At 36.1% G+C, this 22,876-nt stretch overlaps 1 protein-coding gene across 1 annotated transcript; it reads right to left on the bottom strand.

Moving 5' to 3' along the window:
* Positions 1-1,375: 1,375 nt before the first annotated feature.
* Positions 1,376-17,943, bottom strand: IFI44 (interferon induced protein 44). The gene is made up of 9 exons (XM_069478117.1): positions 17,859-17,943; positions 17,103-17,566; positions 13,022-13,058; positions 12,073-12,268; positions 11,773-11,922; positions 7,074-7,245; positions 5,870-5,970; positions 3,980-4,154; positions 1,376-3,082 (listed from the first exon to the last, which is right to left on the bottom strand). Exons 2-9 carry the CDS (start codon positions 17,554-17,556, stop codon positions 3,051-3,053), a joined length of 1,317 nt encoding a protein of 438 aa, XP_069334218.1. The 5' UTR covers positions 17,557-17,566; positions 17,859-17,943; the 3' UTR covers positions 1,376-3,050.
* Between the last annotated feature and the right edge of the window lie 4,933 nt (positions 17,944-22,876).

Raw genomic sequence — 22,876 nt, 5'->3', positions numbered from 1 at the left:
TTTATTAGAGTCAGAACCCAGATGAGGCCACCTGGGGTTACTAGTAAGGATCTTACATAATCTAACGGCCATTCTTTGCCATCAAAGAATCTTACCCAAAGGCATCTTTTGGAAATTCTCTTCTTATTATCATTCAGGATAGTGTACATTACTACATGAGCAATTTCCATAAAGGAGTGTGTCATGATTCCACCCAATATTTATAGCTCAAGTAACAATGGCCCTGTTTATTTCATGCACCCAAGTAGATATATCTAAGGAATGGACCAGTGATCAGCTGTTGTATTCTAACCCCTTAATGAGCTAGCAACCAGGTTTTATCTGGTGCTCATTGACATGGCCTGTTTGAATTCTGGTTTAGCCATGTGACTTGCTTTGGCTAATGGCAAGTAGGCAGAAGAATGAAGTGTTAGTTGTAAGCCTAGGCTTTAAGGGGCCTTGCACATTTCTCCTTGCTTTCTTGTAATTCTGCCACATAACAAGAAGAGCTTCTCCCAGAAAGCCACTGTCTCTTCAACCTGGGCCTCACAATGTATATGTATGGAGGGAAATAGCCCCTGCCAAGCCACCCCAACAGCACAGTCTGACTCAAAGCCCCTTGGGTTAGCCTACCCTGGATGACAAACCTGCAGCCAATCCTCAGATATAGGTGACAACAAATGATTCTTGCTTTAAGCCACTAAGTTTTGGAGTGGTTTCTTAGCAATAGTTAATCAAATATAAGATACTAATAAGTTAAATGTCTTATATCTCTAATTCAAAACATCTAATTGAATAATTAATGTGGACTTGTGGATTTAAGTTAAAATCTTAATTTGTGTCATATATTGGGAAATTTAGAATAACTTTAGGTTTACTGTGATTACAAAGTAAGGATATTAGATCTATAAACTCATCTAGTACTCAGGAAGGTCTAGTCAAACAATTGAGCCACTAAAACAGGAAATTAAATACAGTAAAGTTCTATATGGAATTTAAAATATTTGAAGAGATTTAATTCATGAAAATTTATAATGGAACAAAATATTTTTCAAAAGTCCTTAAAAATGAATTGTTAATATTAGGAAAGGTAAGTATGTGCATACTCTATGACTCAGAAATTTGGTCCTAGATATAATATATACTCAACAGAAATGTTTCCGTATGTTCTCCAAAATGTACCTACTGGAATGCTTATAGTAGCATTATTTGTAGTAGCCCCAAACTGGAAACTACTCAAATGCCCATCAATGTTAGGACAGATGAGAAGAAATAACCCTTATATGCAACGAAACAAATCAAACAAATATATTATCACATGAAAAAAATAAGACCCAAAAGAGTAAACAGTGTATAATATTATTTATTTAAGGAATAAAAGCAGGTGAGACTAATCTATGCAATTAGCAGTCAGAATAGTGAATACCTTAGGTTATAACTAGACGGGGACATAAAGGGGACTTTTGTGATGTCTGCTAGTGGTGTTCTGTTTCTTACATGAGTGCTAATCTCTTGGGTTTGTTAAGTATGTGAAATGCATTAAGCCATATTCTGATGAGTCATGCACTTTTTATGTATAGACTAAATTTTAATAAAAAGTAATTGTTAACAATTTTAGACTTATTAATAAGATTTTTTTAGCTACTCTGACATTTTTTTTTTTTTTTAGTACAGTTTCTCTCTGTTGCCCAGGCTGGAGTGCAGTGACACAATCACAGCTCCCTGCAACCTCAAACTTCTGGGCTCAAGCAATCCTCCCACCTTGGCCTCCCAAAGTCCTGGGATTACAGGCATAAACCCACCACACCCAGGCCACAAACCTTATAATCTAAAAGAGGAACTAGATAAAAAAAACTCCCCAGAGTCTGTAAGATATAACTGTGATGCCTCTTAGCTCAGTTAATCCAACAGTGGCTGTGTCCATGATTAACGCTCTTCTTCCAATAATAAATCACCCTCCTCAACAAGGTATGACCTCAGAGGGGCTAGTCATATTTCCTTGCTCCTCTGGACAAAGTAATTGTTCCCAGGGGTAGACATATGACTCAAGCCAGATCAGTTGCAATCCTTTTTTGGCATATTTCACAAGGACACTAGGAAAGTGTCATTGTCCTTTTCTTTTCTGATCACAAAGTTGAATGAATGTGACCCTGAAGCTTGGATTCAGATGGTTTAAGATTATCAAGAATGCTAGCCTGAGATAATGACAGCAACATGCAAAAAGAATAAATAATAGGGGTGAGTGTATGTGTATGTGTGTTGGGGGGGGAGGAGAAAAAGAGAGACAGACAGAAAGGTAGAAGGACAGAGACAGAAAGATAGAGAGAAAAATAGTTTTGAATTCCTAGAGTCAAACATCCCTGAAGCCAGTTCAATCCCAACTCTTTCTATAAACCATAGGGTTTGATGACTTGATCTAGTGCTATAGTCCTCTTTTTCTATTTATATAGTTTGAGTTTTATCTAAACTAAAATAGCCATAAGTGATAGAGCAATCAAGCTATAGTCCCTTTCAGTTTTAGTATTGTGAAATTCTTACTAATACTAATTACCACATTCTGGAAAAGGGGTTCAAATATTAAGCAAAAAATGACTTCAGGTTAAAGAACATAACATTTAGGTTAAAGAATATAACATGGGGACCCACAGAGACAAAAATTAAGTACTTGGGAAAGAAAAAAAGAAGGGAAAATGAAGATGAAAAGAGTATTCTGACAAGTCATGTTATAAATATTTTCCAAAATTTCTCTCTCTCTCTCTCTCTCTCTCTCACACACACACACACACACACACACATTAAACCCAGGATTTACAAGAAACTTTGTCTTTTCACAGATACAGAATATAAATTCAAGAGAAATTATTATGGTTTTTCACAATTGTGACTTTGCTGCTGTTCCTAGTTATTTACAGGTACTATGATTTGGTATGTGCGTCTTCATCCTAGCATAAATAAGGTACACTTCTTCAGTCTCCATTACTTCTACTTTTTCTGTTTTCTCCTTTCTCAATGTCACTCTTCTGTGATGAGATGAAAATTATTAATATGTGAAGGTTTCATATATATATTTTCTATTTATTTTCTTGTTTGAATTTTCCGATCCCTGAGAAAAGAGAAACAAAATATTCTCAGTAGATTATTCGGAAAAAAGTAGCCAGAGGGAAGAGGAACATTGGGCCACTGGAGGTCTAAACCAACCCTAACATTAGTAGCCCGTGCACCACATGAAAAGAAGAGATGGGGAAACCAAGATGGCAGAGTCAGGACAGCAAAGTTAGTCATAGGAGAGTTTCCCAGCAACTTGAGAGTAATAGAGAATTGGAGAAAATATAACATTCTTATTTTATCCAAGCACTAAAATAAGATTTGAATGTAATAATCTGAAACTTCTGTCTAATCTTTGAATGGAACACTGCAGCATGTACTATGCACAGGTTGATAACAGAGAATATACACAATGCCAAATTCTGAGGCCATAAGCATAAAAGGAACAAGGTCTAACTAGCACTGACCATGCTGCATGAAGAGGGAGTAAGATGAGGAAGAGGAGTAAAAAGGCAAGTCAAAAAAGACAGAAGCATCAGGTCCCAAGGAAGGGGCAAATAATGAAGGATCACATCTGATCAGGAACATTACTGATTCAATCCAGTTCTATGTATCAAGGAAAGAAGCACATTCAGAGAGCAGAGACCAGGGATACAGCTCGAATGTTAAAGTAGTATGACTGACAGAGGTGGATTACTTCAAAACTTTCACCTTAAGACAAGGAGGAAGACAAAGTGCAGATTCGATAGGACGTGCTCTAGGAGGAAAAGAAGAAGAAAATGTGGGGGCTGGGAAATACATACAGGCAGTGGGTTAAAAGGCAGGACTAATCAATCACAGGGCAACAACACATAAAGAGACAAAGAACTGCCAGGTATCCAGTAGATCCAGGCAGGAAGTAGCCAAGTAGTTGTGGTTGAAACCTTCGAGCTTCTACACCACCGAATGCATCTACCTTCTTCTGCAGGAGGCAAATCTTCTAAGAAGTCATCTGCGGCCCACAGTATTTGTCTCAGTGCAGAGAGGATTAAAAAATCCCTTACTGGGTCCAGCTCCCACTCGGAGGTATAATTGCTAACCACCAAGATGTCAGAAAGAGCAAATCCAAATCCTCTTTGGACAGCCTCCAGCTGTAATATATACAGTAATTAAAATCCTAAAATCTCAAAATAGTGAAAAATATTTATGTCAATATAAATTATGAAAGTAGTAACAAAAAGTAGGAACTCGGAAATAATTTTGCTGTCAGAAAAAAATGGAGACATGGTCCCATAAAGTACTTTCTTGAAGAACTTCACATATGAAGTTCTAATATCACTGCTAATTTTCATTTGGAATACATATATTGGATTCAATATGAATTAGAAATGAGTGATAACTAAAAGTTATCTATCTAGATAACTGTATAACTATAGTTCTACAGAAACTATTATGACATTGAGGCATTTCTAATATACTTACACTAGAGTCTGTAATTTTTCTGTTCCTTTTAAAAAATATTCTTAGGATAAGTCAATTTTATTAGACTAGTTTAATGTTTAATTCTTTCTTAGACTAGTTTATCCCTGGAGCCAGACTGCTTGGGTTCAAAATATGTCTCTGTCACTCCTTAGCACCGTAAATAAACATTGGCAAATGCTTTACTCTGCGTACTTTTGTTTTCTCATCTGTAAAACGTGACAATGATAGTACCCATCTCGTAGGACTGTTATAAGGATGGAATAAGAAAATCTATTACATATTAGTGCTCAAAAAATGTTAGCTGTCATTGCATCCTCCCAACTAGTATTCTCACATCCAGGTTCCTTTTTTATTCCAATCTATTCTGCACACAGTGGCAGATTAATTTTTGTGAAGTTTAACTTTGATCATACCACTCTTCTTTCAAAAAATTGCTATAATTCCTCATAATGTACCTCATTAAGTAAAATCACCTTATACCAATGTTCCTTTCTCCTTTTATCTCCCCCTACAAGGATCCAACCAGTCACTAAATTGAACTCCACGCTTCCCAAACATGCTGCGTTTTCCTCCATTAACATATTGACTTGTGCTGTCCTCATGGCCTGAATTTGTTTTCCCTTTTTCTCTCTTCACTTTCTAAACCACTTCTCCTTGAAAGCCATTTCCCAATTAATGAAATCTTCCCCCAGCCCCTTTAGCAGGATCTTTGCCTTCTCTAAGCTTTTAGAGCACTTTATTTTTAGTCATTTCATAATATTTATCATACTCCATCATATCATATTCTCTTGTCAACTTTTTCTTATTCCACTTCCCCATCCCCTCACCTTCATCTATAAAATTTTAAGTTTCTTAGTACAGGAAAATTGTTTTCATTATCTGTGTATCTGATTAGAGACTATCACACTGGCTCAATCTTAAAGGTAATCAATAAATATTTTTTGAATTGAACCTAACGGAATTAAATTATGATGAATGGAATTTTATCTTATCGTCATTCCCTAAACAACACAGTATAACAACTATTTACATAGCATTTACATTGTATTAGGTACCATAAGTACTCTGGAGATGATTTAAACCATATGGGAGGATGTATGGTTACATAGGTTATATGCAAATACTATTGCATTTTATATCACGGACTTGAGCATCCACGAATTTTAGTATCAGCAGGAGGTCCTAGACCCAATCCCCTGCAGATAGCAAGGGACAGAATAATTATATTTAATTTTTAAAACTTGGAAAATGAGCCCTAATTAAGCAATTTTTAAAATTCTTCTTAAACTTGGTAGGTGTTTTTTTATTTTTATATGCAATAATATTAATGTGATACTAGTAACATACCCCAGGAATTGTGTTTACAAAGAGCATCATTCATTACCTTTAACTTGATAGGCACACATCTGTCTGTTTCTATAAGGTCACCTTTTGTAATCAGATCCATGCTATCCACATGAGTGAGCAAAGCCACGTGTACTATACCTATGCCAAACAGATACATATAGTTTTTATCATTTCAGACAGCATCAGTATTTTTAAGTTAATCAACTATCAATTATGCAATAGGCTACTTATGGAGCAATTTCATATTTGAAAAGTTCTTCCACCCCTACCCCCTGCAAAAAAAATTCTCCTGGAATACTCATTAGTACCTGGAATTTCTCTGACATGGGAAGTCACATTCATTGCTTTCCATGGTAAGAAATGAGGCTTCAAATAAATGAAACCACCTCTTGGAAGAGGTAACTAAAATTTATGCTACAATATTGGTGATTGATTTCATATTCTGTCCAAAAGTTGTGTTTTGATAAAGACTAGAGAAAGAACCAAAGGGCTCTAATAAACAAGATGGGGAGAAGAGGCCTCAAGAAGGAGATAAAATGTGTCAAAGCATTACAAATAAACTGTTCCTGTTTCATAATGTTAGCAAGCACCTCCCCGCATACCACCTTTGCAAGGTTTTAAATTTCATTGAGCAGGTAAGTCAATCACTCTCTGATTCTAACTTAATCCAAATTGTGATAAACTGGTTCTTTCCCACTCAAAATGGGTAAGGCCAAAAGCAGTCAGAATGGGGCACCCTAATTCTCTAATCCTGGTTATCTTCTCCAAATCCTTTATTCTACCTTTTCTTACCAAACATCTTAACTTCCTGCTTCTTTTTTTACTGATTTTTTTTTTTTTTTTTTTTTTTTTTTGCTTTCTAATCCTTTAGGGTCCAAGGGGAAATCTATGACTTCTGCTCAATAAATGCATGCCAGGATATAGCAATAGCAGGTAGTTAGGATTGTACTAATCTTCATATATACATTAATTTGTTAAATCTTTACCAAAAAAAAAACCTCTAAGGTATGTGCTATTATATTAATTTTATTGATTAGAAAATTAAGGCATAGAGAGTTTAAGTCACTTGCACAAAGTCATACAGTGAGTGAGTGCTCAATTGGATTGAGCCATGCTGGGGGGCCAGGGGAGATTGCAATATGCAATTACTTAAAAGTTCTGCATTTCTACATCCTGTCCAAAAACATTCTACAGTATGGTCTAGTCAATTACCCTTCATGGCAAAGTGGAATGAGACTCACCACACTTTATTACCTCCCTTCGAATACTTTTGATCTTTACCACTATCTCAGGAGAGAGATGTTCAACAGAGTTGGCATCAAACACAAACACCACACAATGGATTCTGTCCTTCACCAATGGAGAGCCAATATAGTTTTGATGACCTGATGTGATTGGTTTCATGGAATCAAACTGTAAGGCAGACATAAAGCAACATATTAATTCAATAAATACTTATGAGCACATACTTTATGCCAGGCCCTGTACAAGTGAACAAAACAGAAAGGTCTCTAATAGCATGAGGCTAACAATCTGGTGGAAAAGACAGGCATTATGCAAGTAGCTAGTAGTCTTTTCACCTCTTCAAGTAAGTGGGGAAGGGACATGTAATCTGAGAGCTAAAAATAATGGGAGTTAGTCTGATAAAGAGGATTAAGAGATGGCAGAAAGTGTTCTAGGAAAGAGAAGCAATATGGGCAAAGATGGAGTTCAGAGCATTCAGAAAAAAAGCTGGTATGATACAGCAGAGGGCAAGGTGAGAGGGGGAAGTGGTTCAAGATGAGAAGTCTTTACTTTAGAAATAGCAGTTCCTCTGCTGAAACCTGTCCCACAATATACTGGCAAAAATAAAAAACAATGTATGCCCAAGGCTTGTACCTATGGAACTATTTGTAGCAGCAAAAGTTTGATATATCACTAAAATACAGTATTCTACTTCTCTAAGAGAGGAGGAGCCACAAATTTATACTTAGTTTCTTATATATTAAAAAAGGTAAGTAAACCATAAATTTTATATGGTTGCTTATAGGAAGAGGGGAGATATTTATTTGAAGGGGCAGAGAAGGAAGATAGATTCTTTCAACATACTTTGTTTTGTATTAAATAGATTTGACTTTAGAGCCATATAAATGTTAAACATAAATATAAAACAAAATTCAATTTAAAAAAAAATTCCAATCCTTAATTTAATTAAACTGGTGAACTTTTGCATCCAGTTGAGATCATAACTACAAACACAAACTACTTCTGATTGACTTTAAAACACAATAATTTGTATACACCTGTAAGGAAACATGATACATCATAAATACAATATTAAAATCTGCTAAATTTTTAAATTATTTCTAGTTTTGATTGTGATTATATGCAATGATATTAAATGAGTTGTGACATGATATTCTGTCATCTCTGGTATTTTTGAGAATGGGAATTCTCCATTTGGGAGAAAGCAGAGACATAGGATACATAGAAGAAGAGATCATGTAAAACCTTTCTAGTCCTGAATTTGAATGAGATGTTTCTGTATGCATTTATAATTTATTTTTCATGAAAATATATATCTCCTAACTCTATACACTGAAAAAAGCAAGAAACAATGATCAACCAAGTAGCAATGAATAGTTCTAATGCCCAAAACTAGGACTTCTTGTAGAAATAACTGACTCAAAAGCTATGGCAGGGAAAATACAAGATGTAGCTGAGATATCTAGTCATACCAGAAATAAAAAAATATGGCAAAGACTTTTAGGTTCATGTTAAATGGACTCAGGATCCAAACTGTAGAGGCTCCCACTCTACAAGGTGGTATACTTGGCATCAACGTGGAGAAAAACTACAATGGATTGAAACACATAAAATATGTTCAATTCATATTAAGCTCATAATGACAATAAAATAATAACTGTTTGCTACTGGTAAATGTGAAGGAAACAACTTACTACCTCAAAATCGTGTAAAAAGGAGAAAAACTTCAAGCATAATTCTGCCTTTCCTTTTTAAACTGTACCAGTAGGTAATCAAATAGTGGAGGAGGGGAAGTTTCCCTTTCATGTGTAAAATAGTGAAAGAATGATAGAAATAGAATATCACTATTTTCATACTCTAAGAAATAAATGAATCTAGGCATTGAACATCAATGAATGCCAATATTAGAAAACTGAGAAAATCCAAAATTGTGTGCTTCCTCATAGAAGAACACGACACCATCTATGAAGTAGAATCTGAATTGGAACATGCCTCTAGATTCAAATACCAATTTTCAGGATATATAGAAAACAGTGAACCATATAAAATTACCTTCAGGGATGCAAAGAGCAGAGTTCAGACTACATAGAAGTCTACAAAACAACTAGCTTTCCTGAAAAAAACAAATTGTAAGGAAAAAAAACAAAAGAGATAAAGGTAGAACATACAAGTTTAAAGAGGTTGAATAGATTTATTTGAATTATTTTTCAAACAAAGTTTTAAAAATGCCTGATACTTATAAGGCAATTAGAAATTTGAACATTGAGTGGTATTTGATAAGAAACAATTATAAGGATATTATGGCTATGTTTAAGGAAAAGATATATATGCTCCTATGTATATATTTATATGTGTATAAGTATATATTCAATAATGCATGAAATGCTATGATTTCTTGGGTTTGCTTTAAAATAATTCAGAAAAAAGAAGGTGGGTAGATACAGACAAAACAAGATTGGCTATCACGGCCGGGCGCTGTGGCTCACGTCTGTAATCCTAGCACTCTGGGAGGCCGAGGCGGGTGGATCGCTTGAGGTCAGGAGTTCGAGACCAGCCTGAGCAAGAGTGAGACCCCGTCTCTACTAAAAATAGAAAGAAATTATACGGACAACTAAATATATATATAGAAAAAATTAGCCGGGCATGGTGGCGCATGCCTGTAGTCCCAGCTACTCGGGAGGCTGAGGCAGTAGGATCGCTTAAGTCCAGGAGTTTGAGGTTTCTGTGAGCTAGACTGACACCACGGCACTCACTCTAGCCCGGGCAACAGAGTGAGACTCTGTCTCAAAAAAAAAAAAAAAAAAAAAGATTGGCTATCAGTCAAAAAATTTTTAAGCTGAGTACATGAAACTCCATTAAGCTATCTACTTTTGCATAGCTTTAAGATTCTCTACAATAAAAAAGTTTATTTTAAAATAGAATATTTAAAAATAAACTTGCAGCATCTATAAGATAACTTCATACTAAATGATAAAAGAACATTGCATCAATAGAAAAATAAAACATGCTATGTTTTTGAATAGGCACACTGAATATGTAAAGATATAAATCAACTTTCAGTATGAAATGTTAATGTAATTTTAATCAAAACAACAAGAAATCAAGCACATATAGTCAAACAAAACACAAACATGCTCAACTGGAAAAGTATATGTGTGAAAATTGTCGAGAGAAACAAATGGGAGGCCAGACACAGTGGCTCACGCCTGTAATCCTAGCACTCTGGGAGGCCGAGGCGGGTGAATCATTTGAGCTCAGGAGTTTGAGACCAACCTGAGCAAGAGCGAGACCCCACCTCTACTAAAAAAATAGAAAGAAATTATCCGGACAACTAAAAAAGTATATATAGAAAAAATTAGCCGGGCATGGTGGCACATGCCTGTAGTCCCAGCTACCTGGGAGGCTGAGGCAGGAAGATTGCTTGAGCCCAGGAGTTTGAGGTTGCTGTGAGCTAGGCTGATGCCATGGCACTCTATCCCAGGAAACAGAGTGAGACTGTATCTCAAAAAAAAAAAAAAAACAAATGGGAGAAATGAATGATGAATGTGACTTATCCAGTGATTTATCAAGTCATAATTTATTGCTATGGCAATTAAAACAATTAAGATATATAGTAATTAAAATGATATCATAAAAAATAGATAAATACATCAATAGGAAAAATTAGAGAATACAAAAACTGACGCTTATATTTTCTAAGGAAAAGATACAAAAGTCATTCAATGAAAGATGTTGGCATGATTGACTACCCATTTGGAACAAGGTAAATTAATGATCAATTTGAGATCTGAATGTTTATCAAGAGGACTACAAATTAACAAATAAAAAAGACAAACCGATGTGGTTCTGTGATCTCACCTTCCTCTTGCCTGGAGCACTGACAATGATCAATGTGACCGTCTTGAGAGTATAAGGATGGATGAAAGTTACATGTCTTAGTCAGGGGGAGCTGCTATAACACATTACTAGAGATACAGTAGCTTAAACAAAAAACATTTATTTCTCACAGTTCTGGAGGCTGGGAAGCCTAAGACCAAGGTGTCAGCAGATTTGATGTCTGGTAAGGGATCTCTTCCTGTTTTGCAAACAGCCACCTTCGGGCTATATCTTCACATGGCAGAGAGAGATCATCTCTCTCGTGTATCTTCTCATAAGAGCACTGATCCCATTCACGAGGGCTCTACCCTCATGACCTAATTACCTTCCAAAGGCCCCACTTCCAAATACTATCATATTGAGGATTAGGGCTTCTACGTATGAATTTTGAGAGGACACGTTCAGTCCATAACACCCCATGCTGAGGGTCTCAGAAAGTCAGAAGGACCTCTGAAATTAATAACCTCAGAGAGCTGCCACATGGCCCACAAACCGCCTACTTTCAGATTTCTTGTTACATAAGAAAAAATATCTACGTGGGTAAATAGATGTAGTTGCATTTCTGTTTCACACAGCCAAAAGCAAGTGAAGGTAAAACAGCACTCATAGCTGTTATGACAGAAGAGTCCTTGGGATGTTTTTATCCTTTGTAGGGAAAAAAAAATATATCAAAAAGGGAAAAAGAACTTTGAACAAGTACAGCTTAAGAAGATAAATGCTGATGCACCAAGCTAGACTAGAATCTGATGTTTTGGATAGGGGCAAAAATAAGCATTTTAAAAATCAATTACAATTTTTCATTGATTAGTGAAATCTTACCTGGTATCTGTCAGAAATGTGGCCTTTTAAGATGCAGGATACATCTCCTATGCACAAGCCTTCGTCTTCCTCACCCAGCCCCAGTGTGTCACACAGAATAAACGGCAGGAAGTTGCCATCTCTTCCATCCTTAATAGAGTATGTCCTGTACTGCAGAGGGGAGAAAAGCAACTTTAAGGGTTCATTTTTCTTTAATTGTAAATTGAGATGAAGTTTACATGTAGTAAAGTTTATTGGCAAAAGACTTTTCAAATGTAACTAAACAAGAAGCAAAGGCTGGGTGACCTAAAATATACTTACCTTCTTAGATATCCCACTTGTATCAGAGCCCACCAAAGCCTGACATGTTACATGGCCTCGGAAAACAGACTTCACTGAGTTGAAAAAACTAGACTTCCCAGCTCCAGTTGGACCCAGCAGCAGAATTCGTACTTGGGGAACCAGGTCTCCATACGGCTTGTAAGTTCTCAGAGTAGACAATAAACTGTTCCTGAGCCTGTTCAGACACAGCAATTATTAAGAGTTGACTGAATTATTATTAGGTCACAAGATCTCACCATAAGTTTTGTAGAATTCATTTTTTGTCTTATATATTATTATTTTTTATTAGCAACTTGCCTTCTTACATAAAAAGACACAAGTCTACCCTACTCAAATTCTATTGTAAAAGAAAGAAAAGCAAAAATAACATTTGTAACTAAAGCCAATCAGACATAAAATCTTTCAGAAGCTCTGATTTGGGTGGGGGCGGGGGCAAGGGCAATATTCGTAACCTAAACTTTTGTACCCCCATAATATGCTAAAATTAAAAAAAAAATCTTTCAGACTTAAGCTACTAGACCATATAAATCTAAAAATAAATAACAGCTATGTTAAAGATGAAGATAAATTATTCGATAGTAAGCCTCAAAAATCATAATATGTGACTTTTGAAGTTTTTGGAAGTAGCCCATTTTTAACATGTTCTTGAGATCTACAATAGGTATTCCCCATCTATCACTCCTACAACAATTCTTTTTTTTTTCAACTATATAAAATTAGAAATGTTTTCTCTCTACTCAATGTTCTTTTTGTTTTAACATTACTATCCACAAATTGTTTTATGACTATAGATATAGTTATAGTTTGCTCTTGATGATCCACAAGTTATCTGTGATAATTTGTGTTACCAACTTTATTGATGGAAACTGTCATAGAATAAATCAAAGATAATAAAGAGGGTAATAGAATGTTAAAAACATTGACTTACACAGTGACCCCTTCTATCTTTCTTTCGTCCAATAAATCTAGTAAAAAATCAGAGAATGATGTAGATTAGAAGTTACTGAATGATTAGCTGGTTGAATGAATGTCAATGAATTCATTAGAGACATAAATAGCCTTTATGTATTTGTGCAGTATAGTGAAAAGCAAGTGATTTTATAGAGAAAATTTTGGCAAATCTCATTAACATCATCTCATTTGTAGAGGCTAGAAATAGAGGCAAGGTAGACAATATAAGATTATAGTGTCAGCAGATCTTTTCTCACCCAATTACTCAGCCCCAATGTGTAGTTCACTCTGACATGGGAATTGGGCATGGGAGGGCTTTCAGAATAAGAGAAGCAAGGCCTACAGACATGGGAATGCTCTAATAAGATATTTTCCCCTTCATAATCCAGTAGGTCTGGGAGTGATAATGTGCAAAGACACACTAACAAAAAACCCACAGGCACCACCAGATTTTCTCCATAACCTGCTATCAATAACTGGGGCTCTAGGAACTTCCAGGTCAACAGATTTTATTCCTGGCTCCAGAAGAGAAGGTGAGACTCGTACCTAGCAAATAAGAGCACAGTTAATAGTTTAGGGGTGAGCAGAGGACTTCATTCAGACCCATAAGACACAAGCCCAGAATTTTTTTTTCTTGGAAACAGTCTTTTATGGTGGATTTAAAACTGAAAGAGTTAGGTCTGGTGATGCTAGCAAGTCTGTAAGTTACAGAAGAGGAATATCATGCAACACATTTTTAAATATGTCCATATGTATGGTAACAAAGTAAACCCCACTAAATTACAAAAGTAGAAATCGTGAAGACTTCAGTCAATGACTACAATATAATAAAACTAAAAATGTACATGTATAAACAAACAGAAAAGCAGGCTCTTGGGATTTTAAAAAACACTCTCTTAAATAACTTTAATGGCCAAAAGGAAATTTAAAAAACACAACTATAAATATATAGAAAATAATGATATGAACACTTTATGTCAACTTTGTGATAAAAGCACATTTCATTAATGACAAGAAAGAAGGAAAGTTTTGAAAATTGAAAATAGAAACAAAAGAATATAGAAACAAAACTTAGGAATATAAAAAGAAGTAATTGATAAAAATATGAAAACAAATTTTAAAACTTGAAAAAGTTCAAATTAATATAGTAATTGATTATTTTAAGATATAAAATACATAACTAGTCTAATCAAAGAAAACCAAATTTATTAAATGTCATAATCCCACTAACATACCAGAATAGTTACATATTTAAAATTGATAATACAAAGTGCTGGAGAAGATTTGGAGTGATAGAGACTCTCATACACTACTTGTGGTAGCAGAAATTGGTACAACTATGTCAGAAAATTTCATCAGTATCCACTGAAGCTGAACATACGCTTACCTTATAATGTAACAATTTCATTATATTTTTTGAAAAATATGTATATGTGTGAACCAAAAGACATGTACCAAAATGTTTATAGCAGTATTATTTGTAATAGTATGAAACTGAAAACCCCAAATGTCCACCAACAGTGACTGGATAAAATGCTGTGAAGGATGCATTATAATGGAATACTATATAAAAGTGAAAAGGAACAAATCATTGTGGCACACAATAATACGGATGGACCACTTCTGAGGTAGGAGTTAAAGCAGCTAGACTGTAATAATACATTCACTCACTTTACTCGAGAACACTCTCAGGAAAACAAAGAAAAGTGACCAAGTATAATTTCCCTATGAATAGGCTAATAATTTTATGTCCTGGTAAATAGACTAATGATAATTGCTACAAGGAAGTGTATTCATCTCCTGAATGTGTTTAACAGGCTAGCCATGGCTAATTACTTAGAGTAAACAAATTCAGATTATATGAATTAAGGAGGCATGTTTTCCCAGAAAATGTCACATAGCTGGTATATAAATGTTCCATAGCTTGACCACTCTCCAATATGTAAGGTGGCCTATAAACTTAAAACCCTGCCTGTTGTTCTTGTCCAGAAAGCATATGCCCAATATGGAAAGATCTGGAGAGCCACACAGAATAGCCCAGTACTCTTTTTGCCTTCTCTGAAATTTTTGATTGCCTTTTTTTTTGAAATTACTGGTACAGTGATACTGGGTAAGATATCTGATTTGCAGGAATTAGATTTTTAAATCCAATTCGTTGTATTAGCTCAATCTCAAATATAATATTGAATGGAAGAGGCCAGACACGAACCCATGGTTTGGTATGGTTCTATATATATGATATTCAAAAATAGGAAATATTAATTAATATTGATACAAGATAAAATAATGGTTACCTTTGGTTGGCAATAACTGGAAAGAGTCATAAAGAAATATTCTGAAATAATAGCAATGATAGATTTCTTCATCTGAGTAGTTGTTACATGTGGATGTTCTGTTTCTAAAAATTTTGTCCACTGATACACTAATCAATTGTGTACTTTACTGCTTATGTGCTGTGTTATATTTCAATAAAAAGTTTACTTAACTGACCCAGGATAGCCAACACCATGACATAGCCAAGTAAATTTACTGGACTTACACAAAATTTTTTTAAAAAAATATTTGGGGCAAAAAGGAAGAACGATCAAATGACTCAAAGGGAAGTCAAAAAACAAGTAGTAATAAATAAATCTGGCCTGAGGTTTTCCATAGCAGCATCAAGGCTGTAGAAACATTACAATATCCCCCAAAGTAAAATATGATTCAAGAATTATGTACTCTGATGATCAATCAAGTATAGAGACCACAGACAATTAGTTTAGAACATGCAAATGCTCAGAAAATAACTATTCACAGGAGACCTTTTAAAAGGGTAGATATAAACAAGTATTTCATAGAAGAAATGTAAGTAACCAATGCACATAGACTTGTAAGTGATCAGGGATAAGCAAAAATGAAAATGAGAAACTGTCTTTTCACCATCAAATCAAGAAATATTCTAAAATTTGATAATATCAAAGATTGACAAGGATATGGGGAAATTGGCATTTCTGTAACTGTTGGGAGTGATATAGACAACTGAAGCTTTGAAAGGTGTCTAAATACCAATGAACATAATTCTTAAATAGTAATTCTACTTCTAGGAAGGTATCACAAAGAATTATTTTTGTGCACAAAGTTATATGCATAAAGATATTACAGGAGCACTATTTGTAACAGCAAAAGTTGGGAACAACTTAAATATACTTTAATAGAAAAATAAGTAAATTAATTATGGTCTTTTGATATACTGAGAAACTACAGCATGGAAGCAGCCTAAATGTTTATCAAGGAATAAATGGATTTTTAAAATGTGGTATTTACATAAAATGGAATATTATTCCACCTTAAAAAAGAAAAAATTCTGTCATTTATGAAAATATGATTGAACCTGGAGGGTATTACGCTAAGTGAAATAAGCCAGACACATAAAAAGAAAAAAAAAAACACTACATGGTTCCACTTATATGAGGACTCTAAAATAGTCAAACTCATAAAAGCAGAGAGTTAGAATGGTAGTTGCCAGAGACTGTGGGGAGGGGGAAAGGGAATATGTAGGTCAAAGGGTATAAAGTTTTATTTATGTAAGATGATTAAGTCCTAGAGATCTGTAAAGTATAGTACCCATAGTTAACAATACTGTATGATATACAGTAAGTCCTCACTTAATGTCGTTGACAGATTTTTGGAAACTGTGGCTTTAAACAGAACAACATGGAGCAGGTCCTCCAATAATGTCTTTCCTCCATAACATTGATGAGGAAAAAAAAACTGGCTTCCTGTTCATTGTTTCACTTAAAGTCACAGCCTCCAAGAACATATAGACCACATAAAGTGAGGACTTACTATACTTAAAAATTTGCTAAGAGAGTAGATCTTATGTTAAGTGTTCTTATTACAAATATACGTATTATTGACCATGATTGTGTATTAGCAAACAATTTGTGGCCAGGTTTCAGTCTGGGCCATCTGATATAAGGACAAGTGAAAAGATCATTTTTCCTTAAAAAGATGGGTCAGCTCGAACCCACCAAACATGCAGAAGAGAACTCTATATAGTATGATATCATTAAACCTACCTTCACAACGAAAAACTTCATATTCCTGAATGGAAATAGGATTATTTTGAGGTAGTCCAAGGTTTTCAATTATCTTGGAGGCCACCTTCACATTTTTTCTTCCTAAATTTATCACAAGTTCACCTTCACAATTCTGTAATATACCAGGATAATCTGATTTCTGTGGTATAAGAAGACTCATTTTGCATTTTGAAATATTAGTGTCTTGAAGTACAAAAAGAATGATGGAAACTTCCTTTCTTTCTTGGTAACTTTCTTGTGCATATACTCCCATAACATAATCTCCACTATAAATCACTGTCATAGTAGGTCCTTCATTATGGCATCTTTCAAGCAACTGTACCGTAGAGAATCCATGGACACTTGCCTTATAGAGAAGGCTAAATTTCTTTCCTCCAAAATAATTTTGCAGTAGCTTTTCTTGCAACCATGTCAAATGAGTTGTCACTGCCATACTTCTCAATCTAGTGGAAAATCAAATATGTTTACCATTAAATATTGAAAAACAGGTAATATGTACTGTCACAAAACTTGCATTCATGTCTCTTATTTATTCTCCATAACACAAGAAATTAGTAAACACAGGATGAACAGATCCCAAGAAAAATCATTAGCTAATTTTTTACTCTAAAAGATTATTTTTAAAAATTAAAAAAAAAGGAAAGAGATTGGCAAGTGACATTATCACCTGAGAGAGAGAGACAGACAGGCAGACAACTGTTTGCTAGGAAAAGTGGAAAGCAGCAAGTCATTTACCTGTTGTAGTATCTGGATGAGGGCTGCAGCTGAGGTTAGCTGCTCTGTCTAGACAGCTACACAGGCACAAAATGGAAGCAGAAATTCTGCAGCAACCCTGAGGCTTCAGAGACTCAGAGAAAGGAAACTGAAACTCAGTCTGCCCAGCCCAAATGGCAGTGTGCCAACTTCCTCAGGAAAGGAGCATAAACTGATCTAATTTTAAACAGTAAAGTCGTATTAAAATAATTGAAATCAGAGGGGAAAAAAACATAGCCACTCCCTCAGTTTTTTAAAGCTTTTTGTTTTTTTAGGAAAATTCAGCCAGTTTATGTATATGAACATATAAAAAAAGTGTTGCTGTCTCCAGAACACGTGTCTCAAATTCATCTACTTCTTTTGATCTCTGCCATCAGTTTATTCCACACGACCATACTTCCTCAGGTGGATTGTTGTGATAGCCTCCCAACTGGTTCCTTTGCTTTTCTGCTTGCTCCTTCTCCAGTGCATTCTTCTCACCACAGCAGAATTCATTCACTTCATTTGTAGGATGTAAACCAAATCATGTCAATTTCACACTAAAACCCCTTCTGTGACTTCACGTTGCTAAGGATAGCAACCTCGTGTCCCATAGGCAGAATACAACCCACAGATTTGTTCTGTAGGGCCAACACAATCCTTTGTTTTCTTCTTTTTCATTTTGAATGTGCATGCTTTCACATTGCTGGGCATCCACTGTGCAGTTCTCCACTGTCCTCGCAGATCCCCTCTTGCTTTACAGCTGACTGCTTCTAACAAATTTACATTACCTGCCTGGCCCAGAAAGAAATTTTTAATTTGTTGACCCTATTAAAAAACAATAGCAACATCAAATAAATACATTTAAGCAGCTTATGGGTATTTCTTACTTAGCTAAAAAAAATCCTAAGTTATTATATGCTTATTTTTTTTAATTTGGACAAAATTCCGGACTGTGTTTATATAAAGTATTAACCGTCAAGGCCAAATGTGGCAAATTTAGAACAGTTTCGCATTTGCCAGGCACTTTACATATATCTCACATAAGATTTCATTAACCTTGTGAGGAAGATACCGATATTATCACCATTTTTCAAACAAAAAAACATAATTTTGGAGTATATGTGAGAAATAAGAGGAAAAGGAGGGAGGAAAGAAGGAATCTGCTGCTTGAGACAGCATCATCAGGGAAGGTCTAGCTCATGAGATGACATTGGAGAAGAGTCATGAATGGAGTGAGGGAGAGTACCATGCAAGTGTCTAGGGAAAGAACATTGTAGGCAGAAAGAAGGGCAAGTATGAACATCCCTGGATGGCAGTTTGTGGCAGTAAAGAAGTCAGGGTCATTGTAGCAGAGTAGGTTGGCAGGAGAACAATGGCGGTGAACACTCTGGCCACTGGGTGGAGGCTTTCACAGTCTCAGATGAAAGCTGAAGATGAGGAGTTCAGACTAGAGTGATAATGGTGGAGGTAGTGGAAAACAGTTAGATTCAGGATATCTTTTAAAGACAAGAGAAAGCCAAAAGAATTTACTATTGGGCTCTATATATAGTGGCAGGAGTGTGGGGAGATGAGGAAAAGAGGAGAATTTAGTATGATCCCAAGATTTTTTGCTCGATCACTGAAAAAATGGTGAAACTATTCAGATGAGTATACTGGGAGATTTCTTGAGGGGAAGCCAAGTATTCTGCCTTCCCCTGAAATCTACAAGTGATTATAGATTATATAATATAGGTAGTTGCATATATGAGATCAGAGACCAGGGAAGGGGTCATGGTTGGAGATTTAATGTTAGAGTCATCGGCATATAGATATCCCTAAAGTGAAGAGTAAATTTCAATTAGTAAAAGCAAGCAGTCCTATGAACCAAGCCCCGCCCCTCCCCCCAACTTTTAGAGGTCATAATTATTAAAAAGGATTTATCCAAGAAGACTAAGAAAGTGTGTCCAGAAAAGTACAATAAAGCCAGAAGAGTGAGTCACCCCAGGAACCAAGAGAAAAAGGAGGAAGTGACCAACTTCATCAAATGATGGGGCTCTTTCTGTCAAAACCTCCTCCACTTATACATCCAGAGGGACTCTCTTTCTGGAGAGCTATGAATTTGAGGGATAATCTTGCCTCATTCTGAGAGGGCACATCTCCCTGCAATGCTAGAAAGTGCTAGATGTGGAGACTGTACCTCTGCTGCCACAAGGGAGTGAAGCCACAGAGCAGCTTTTTCCACAAAACTGAGTTACCTGCTTCAGTCTGTTGCAGACAGGCAAACTGAGGTTGGCCTCTTGCCCTGCCCTGAATAAATCTTCAAGGGAGAACAGTTTCATTTCTCTATTTTCATGCTCATGGAAAGGGCCTCTTGCCAAATTGGCCAATCCTCTGAAGGTCTCAGTGCTTTTGTTTTCTTGCCATGACCGTGGGCAGGCTTTCTGATGCCGAAGCTAACCATCCCCCACAACCTGCCCTCAATGAATATGGCCCCTTGTTAGTTACAACATGACCTTCCCCAAAGCCTGTGGCCCTCCGTTAAAAGCCCATGATCTCCATTAGTCAGAGAGATGGATTTCAGGCAGCTTCTCCTTCCCATTCTCCCGACAAGATGTCTTTTGTATTAAAAATTTCTTGGCAATCCTTGTTGTCTCAATAATTGGATATTTGTGTAACTAGCAACTGGGCCTAGAACAAAACCCCCTTGCAGTTTTGACAACACCTAGAGCAGGATTTATGGTCAATGGGTGTTTGCTCCCTTGTCGTTAATTGGCTAAAATTAGGTAGGCTGTAATCTCTGGTCCACATCAGAATAAGAAGCTATGTCAAAACAGGAAACTGAACCAGTCTCACTTGGACTGCTTCCTTAACCCCTATTCTTATCCCCGTTTTCTCTTGATGTTAAAGTTATTTTATTTAATGTGGACATTTTAATCAGTAACATTTATAAATTGATTAAATATACTACTATGTATGGTTTGCAATTTTGACTGACTTCTGGAGTGACTTGAGCCTGTGTGTCTGTGGCTCTGACTGAGTGAACAGGCAGTACTATGGAGAATTGCCTTCTTGGAAACCCCATATAGCTCATGGCTTTTATGATCGAAATACCATCAATAAAAGTCTGGCATTATGGAAAGACAAACGTGTGGACCTGGTTATCTCTTACCTTGTACCACTCGTGACGGTGAGTTTGCACAAAGCTACAAATTTCCCTCAGAAACAGTCACTTTCTAATGCAACCACCTAACCTACCCACCCACATGGCAAAGGCTCTAGCACTGAGGCTTAAACTTTCTCCACAACATCCCTCTTACTTTAGGATGATATTCTACCTCCCATTATACTTATGTTTCATCTGCTATGTCCGTTAGCACTATTTTGCTAAGAAAGAATTTAGCAAATTTGGCTGAGCTATACACCTTGCTCAATGGTAAATTATGTAAAGAGCAAAAATCCTGGATGACCTCTAAAATGTAGCAGGGATAAGTCCCACTACCCCTCAGGGTGGTAGAGAAAGATCATGGAAATCTGGCCGGGCGCGGTGGCTCACGCCTGTAATCCTAGCACTCTGGGAGGCCGAGGTGGGCGGATCGTTTGAGCTCAGGAGTTCGAGACCAGTCTGAGCAAGAGCGAGACCCCACCTCTACTAAAAATAGAAAGAAATTATACGGACAGCTAAAAATATATATAGAAAAAATTAGCCGGGCATGGTGGCGCATGCCTGTAGTCCCAGCTACTCGGGAGGCTGAGACAGGAGGATCGCTTGAGCTCAGGAGTTTGAGGTTGCTGTGAGCTAGGCTGACGCCACGGCACTCACTCTAGCCTGGGCAACAGAGTGAGACTCTGTCTCAAAAAAAAAAAAAAAAAAAAAGATCATGGAAATCCACAAAGTGGAAAGACCCCTCCCAGATAAAAGATAAATTTCTCCCTTTTTGAGATCGTCTCATCAATATTTCCTAACCTAAATTTCAAATATACATGTAACTCTATTGGATGTTTAAGTGTTCCCAAAGCAATATAGAGCCCAAGGATGAGGAGTTGTGACATCATTTTGCTAACAATGGCCTTCTTAGCACAAAAAGGAGATCTTAGCCTCAACATTTATGCTCCTAAAGGATGTTGGTTCATATAGATAGACAGTCCCTCATTGTGTATCTCTCCTGATCTCTCCATTACTCCTCCTTTTCCTTTCAGGGTCTCCATCTTGCTAAGGGTACTCTATGCACCCCTTTAAACAAAATTAAAAAGTCCCATTTTCTACCCAGATGTTTTTCTGGCTCCACCATAGGGATGGATGAGTTATGCTCCTGTAGTTGCTGAGGACAAAAATGAACTTTCAGCCACTTCCAGTCTCTCCCAATCAACAATGGCCATGGCCTGTTTTCTCCCCTGGATTACACAGACAAAAACACACCCTAATGTTTGTACCTATTACTTCTATATCTATGTCATAACTGTTCTGGTCGCCACTCTACTTTTGTTCCCATATCTTCTGGCTCTACTCCTCAATTTCCTTGACCAGTCTATTTCTAGATCTTTTTTGAAGACTCCATTTTTTTCCATTGAATCATGGCTCCTGAACATTCACTTGATCACAGATTCATCTGCAGCTTTGCTTTAGGAAATATCCTGTAACTAGCGCTAAGCAGCTCTTGCCCTCTTAATACCTGTGACTACCCAAAAGAGAATAATTCTGATTAAAAGTAAATTAGACTGTTAGAATGTAGATAACTATTGAACCAAGTCATATTCTTTTGAAAATGATTAAGAAATTCATAGAAGAGAGTTAGGAAGTCTTTAGGAAAAAAAACCCTGAAAATGATCTTTTTGAATTTTTTTTATTAATACTCCTAGCTTAGACAGCTACCAAGAGGACTTCAGAATCATTTGGGGCACTTATATAAGAGCCCTCTTGCTGACTTCCACCAGTAACCTGATTTGATCACTCTGCTTTGGAGACATGGCTAGGATGGCATGGAATTCAATTAATAAAAATCAAGCATGGGTTTATCAGAAGAAGAAAATTTATTTTTTTC

This window comes from Eulemur rufifrons, chromosome 8 (assembly GCF_041146395.1).
Source record: "Eulemur rufifrons isolate Redbay chromosome 8, OSU_ERuf_1, whole genome shotgun sequence".
NCBI classification, from domain to species: domain Eukaryota; kingdom Metazoa; phylum Chordata; class Mammalia; order Primates; family Lemuridae; genus Eulemur; species Eulemur rufifrons.
The sequence above is the reverse complement of the archived record's forward strand: the minus strand, read 5'-3'. Positions and strand labels throughout refer to the sequence as shown.

What these genes read in the sequence shown, in the direction of transcription:
- IFI44 (XM_069478117.1), bottom strand. Translation starts at nt 17,556, where the DNA reads ATGGCAGTGACAACTCATTTGACATGGTTGCAAGAAAAGCTACTGCAA. An exon ending in CAAGTGGGATATCTAAGAAG is followed by an intron (nt 11,923 to 12,072) that starts GTAAGTATATTT and finishes TCCCCTCTGCAG; the next exon opens with TACAGGACATACTCTATTAA. An exon ending in ACATTTCTGACAGATACCAG is followed by an intron (nt 7,246 to 11,772) that starts GTAAGATTTCAC and finishes TCTGCCTTACAG; the next exon opens with TTTGATTCCATGAAACCAAT.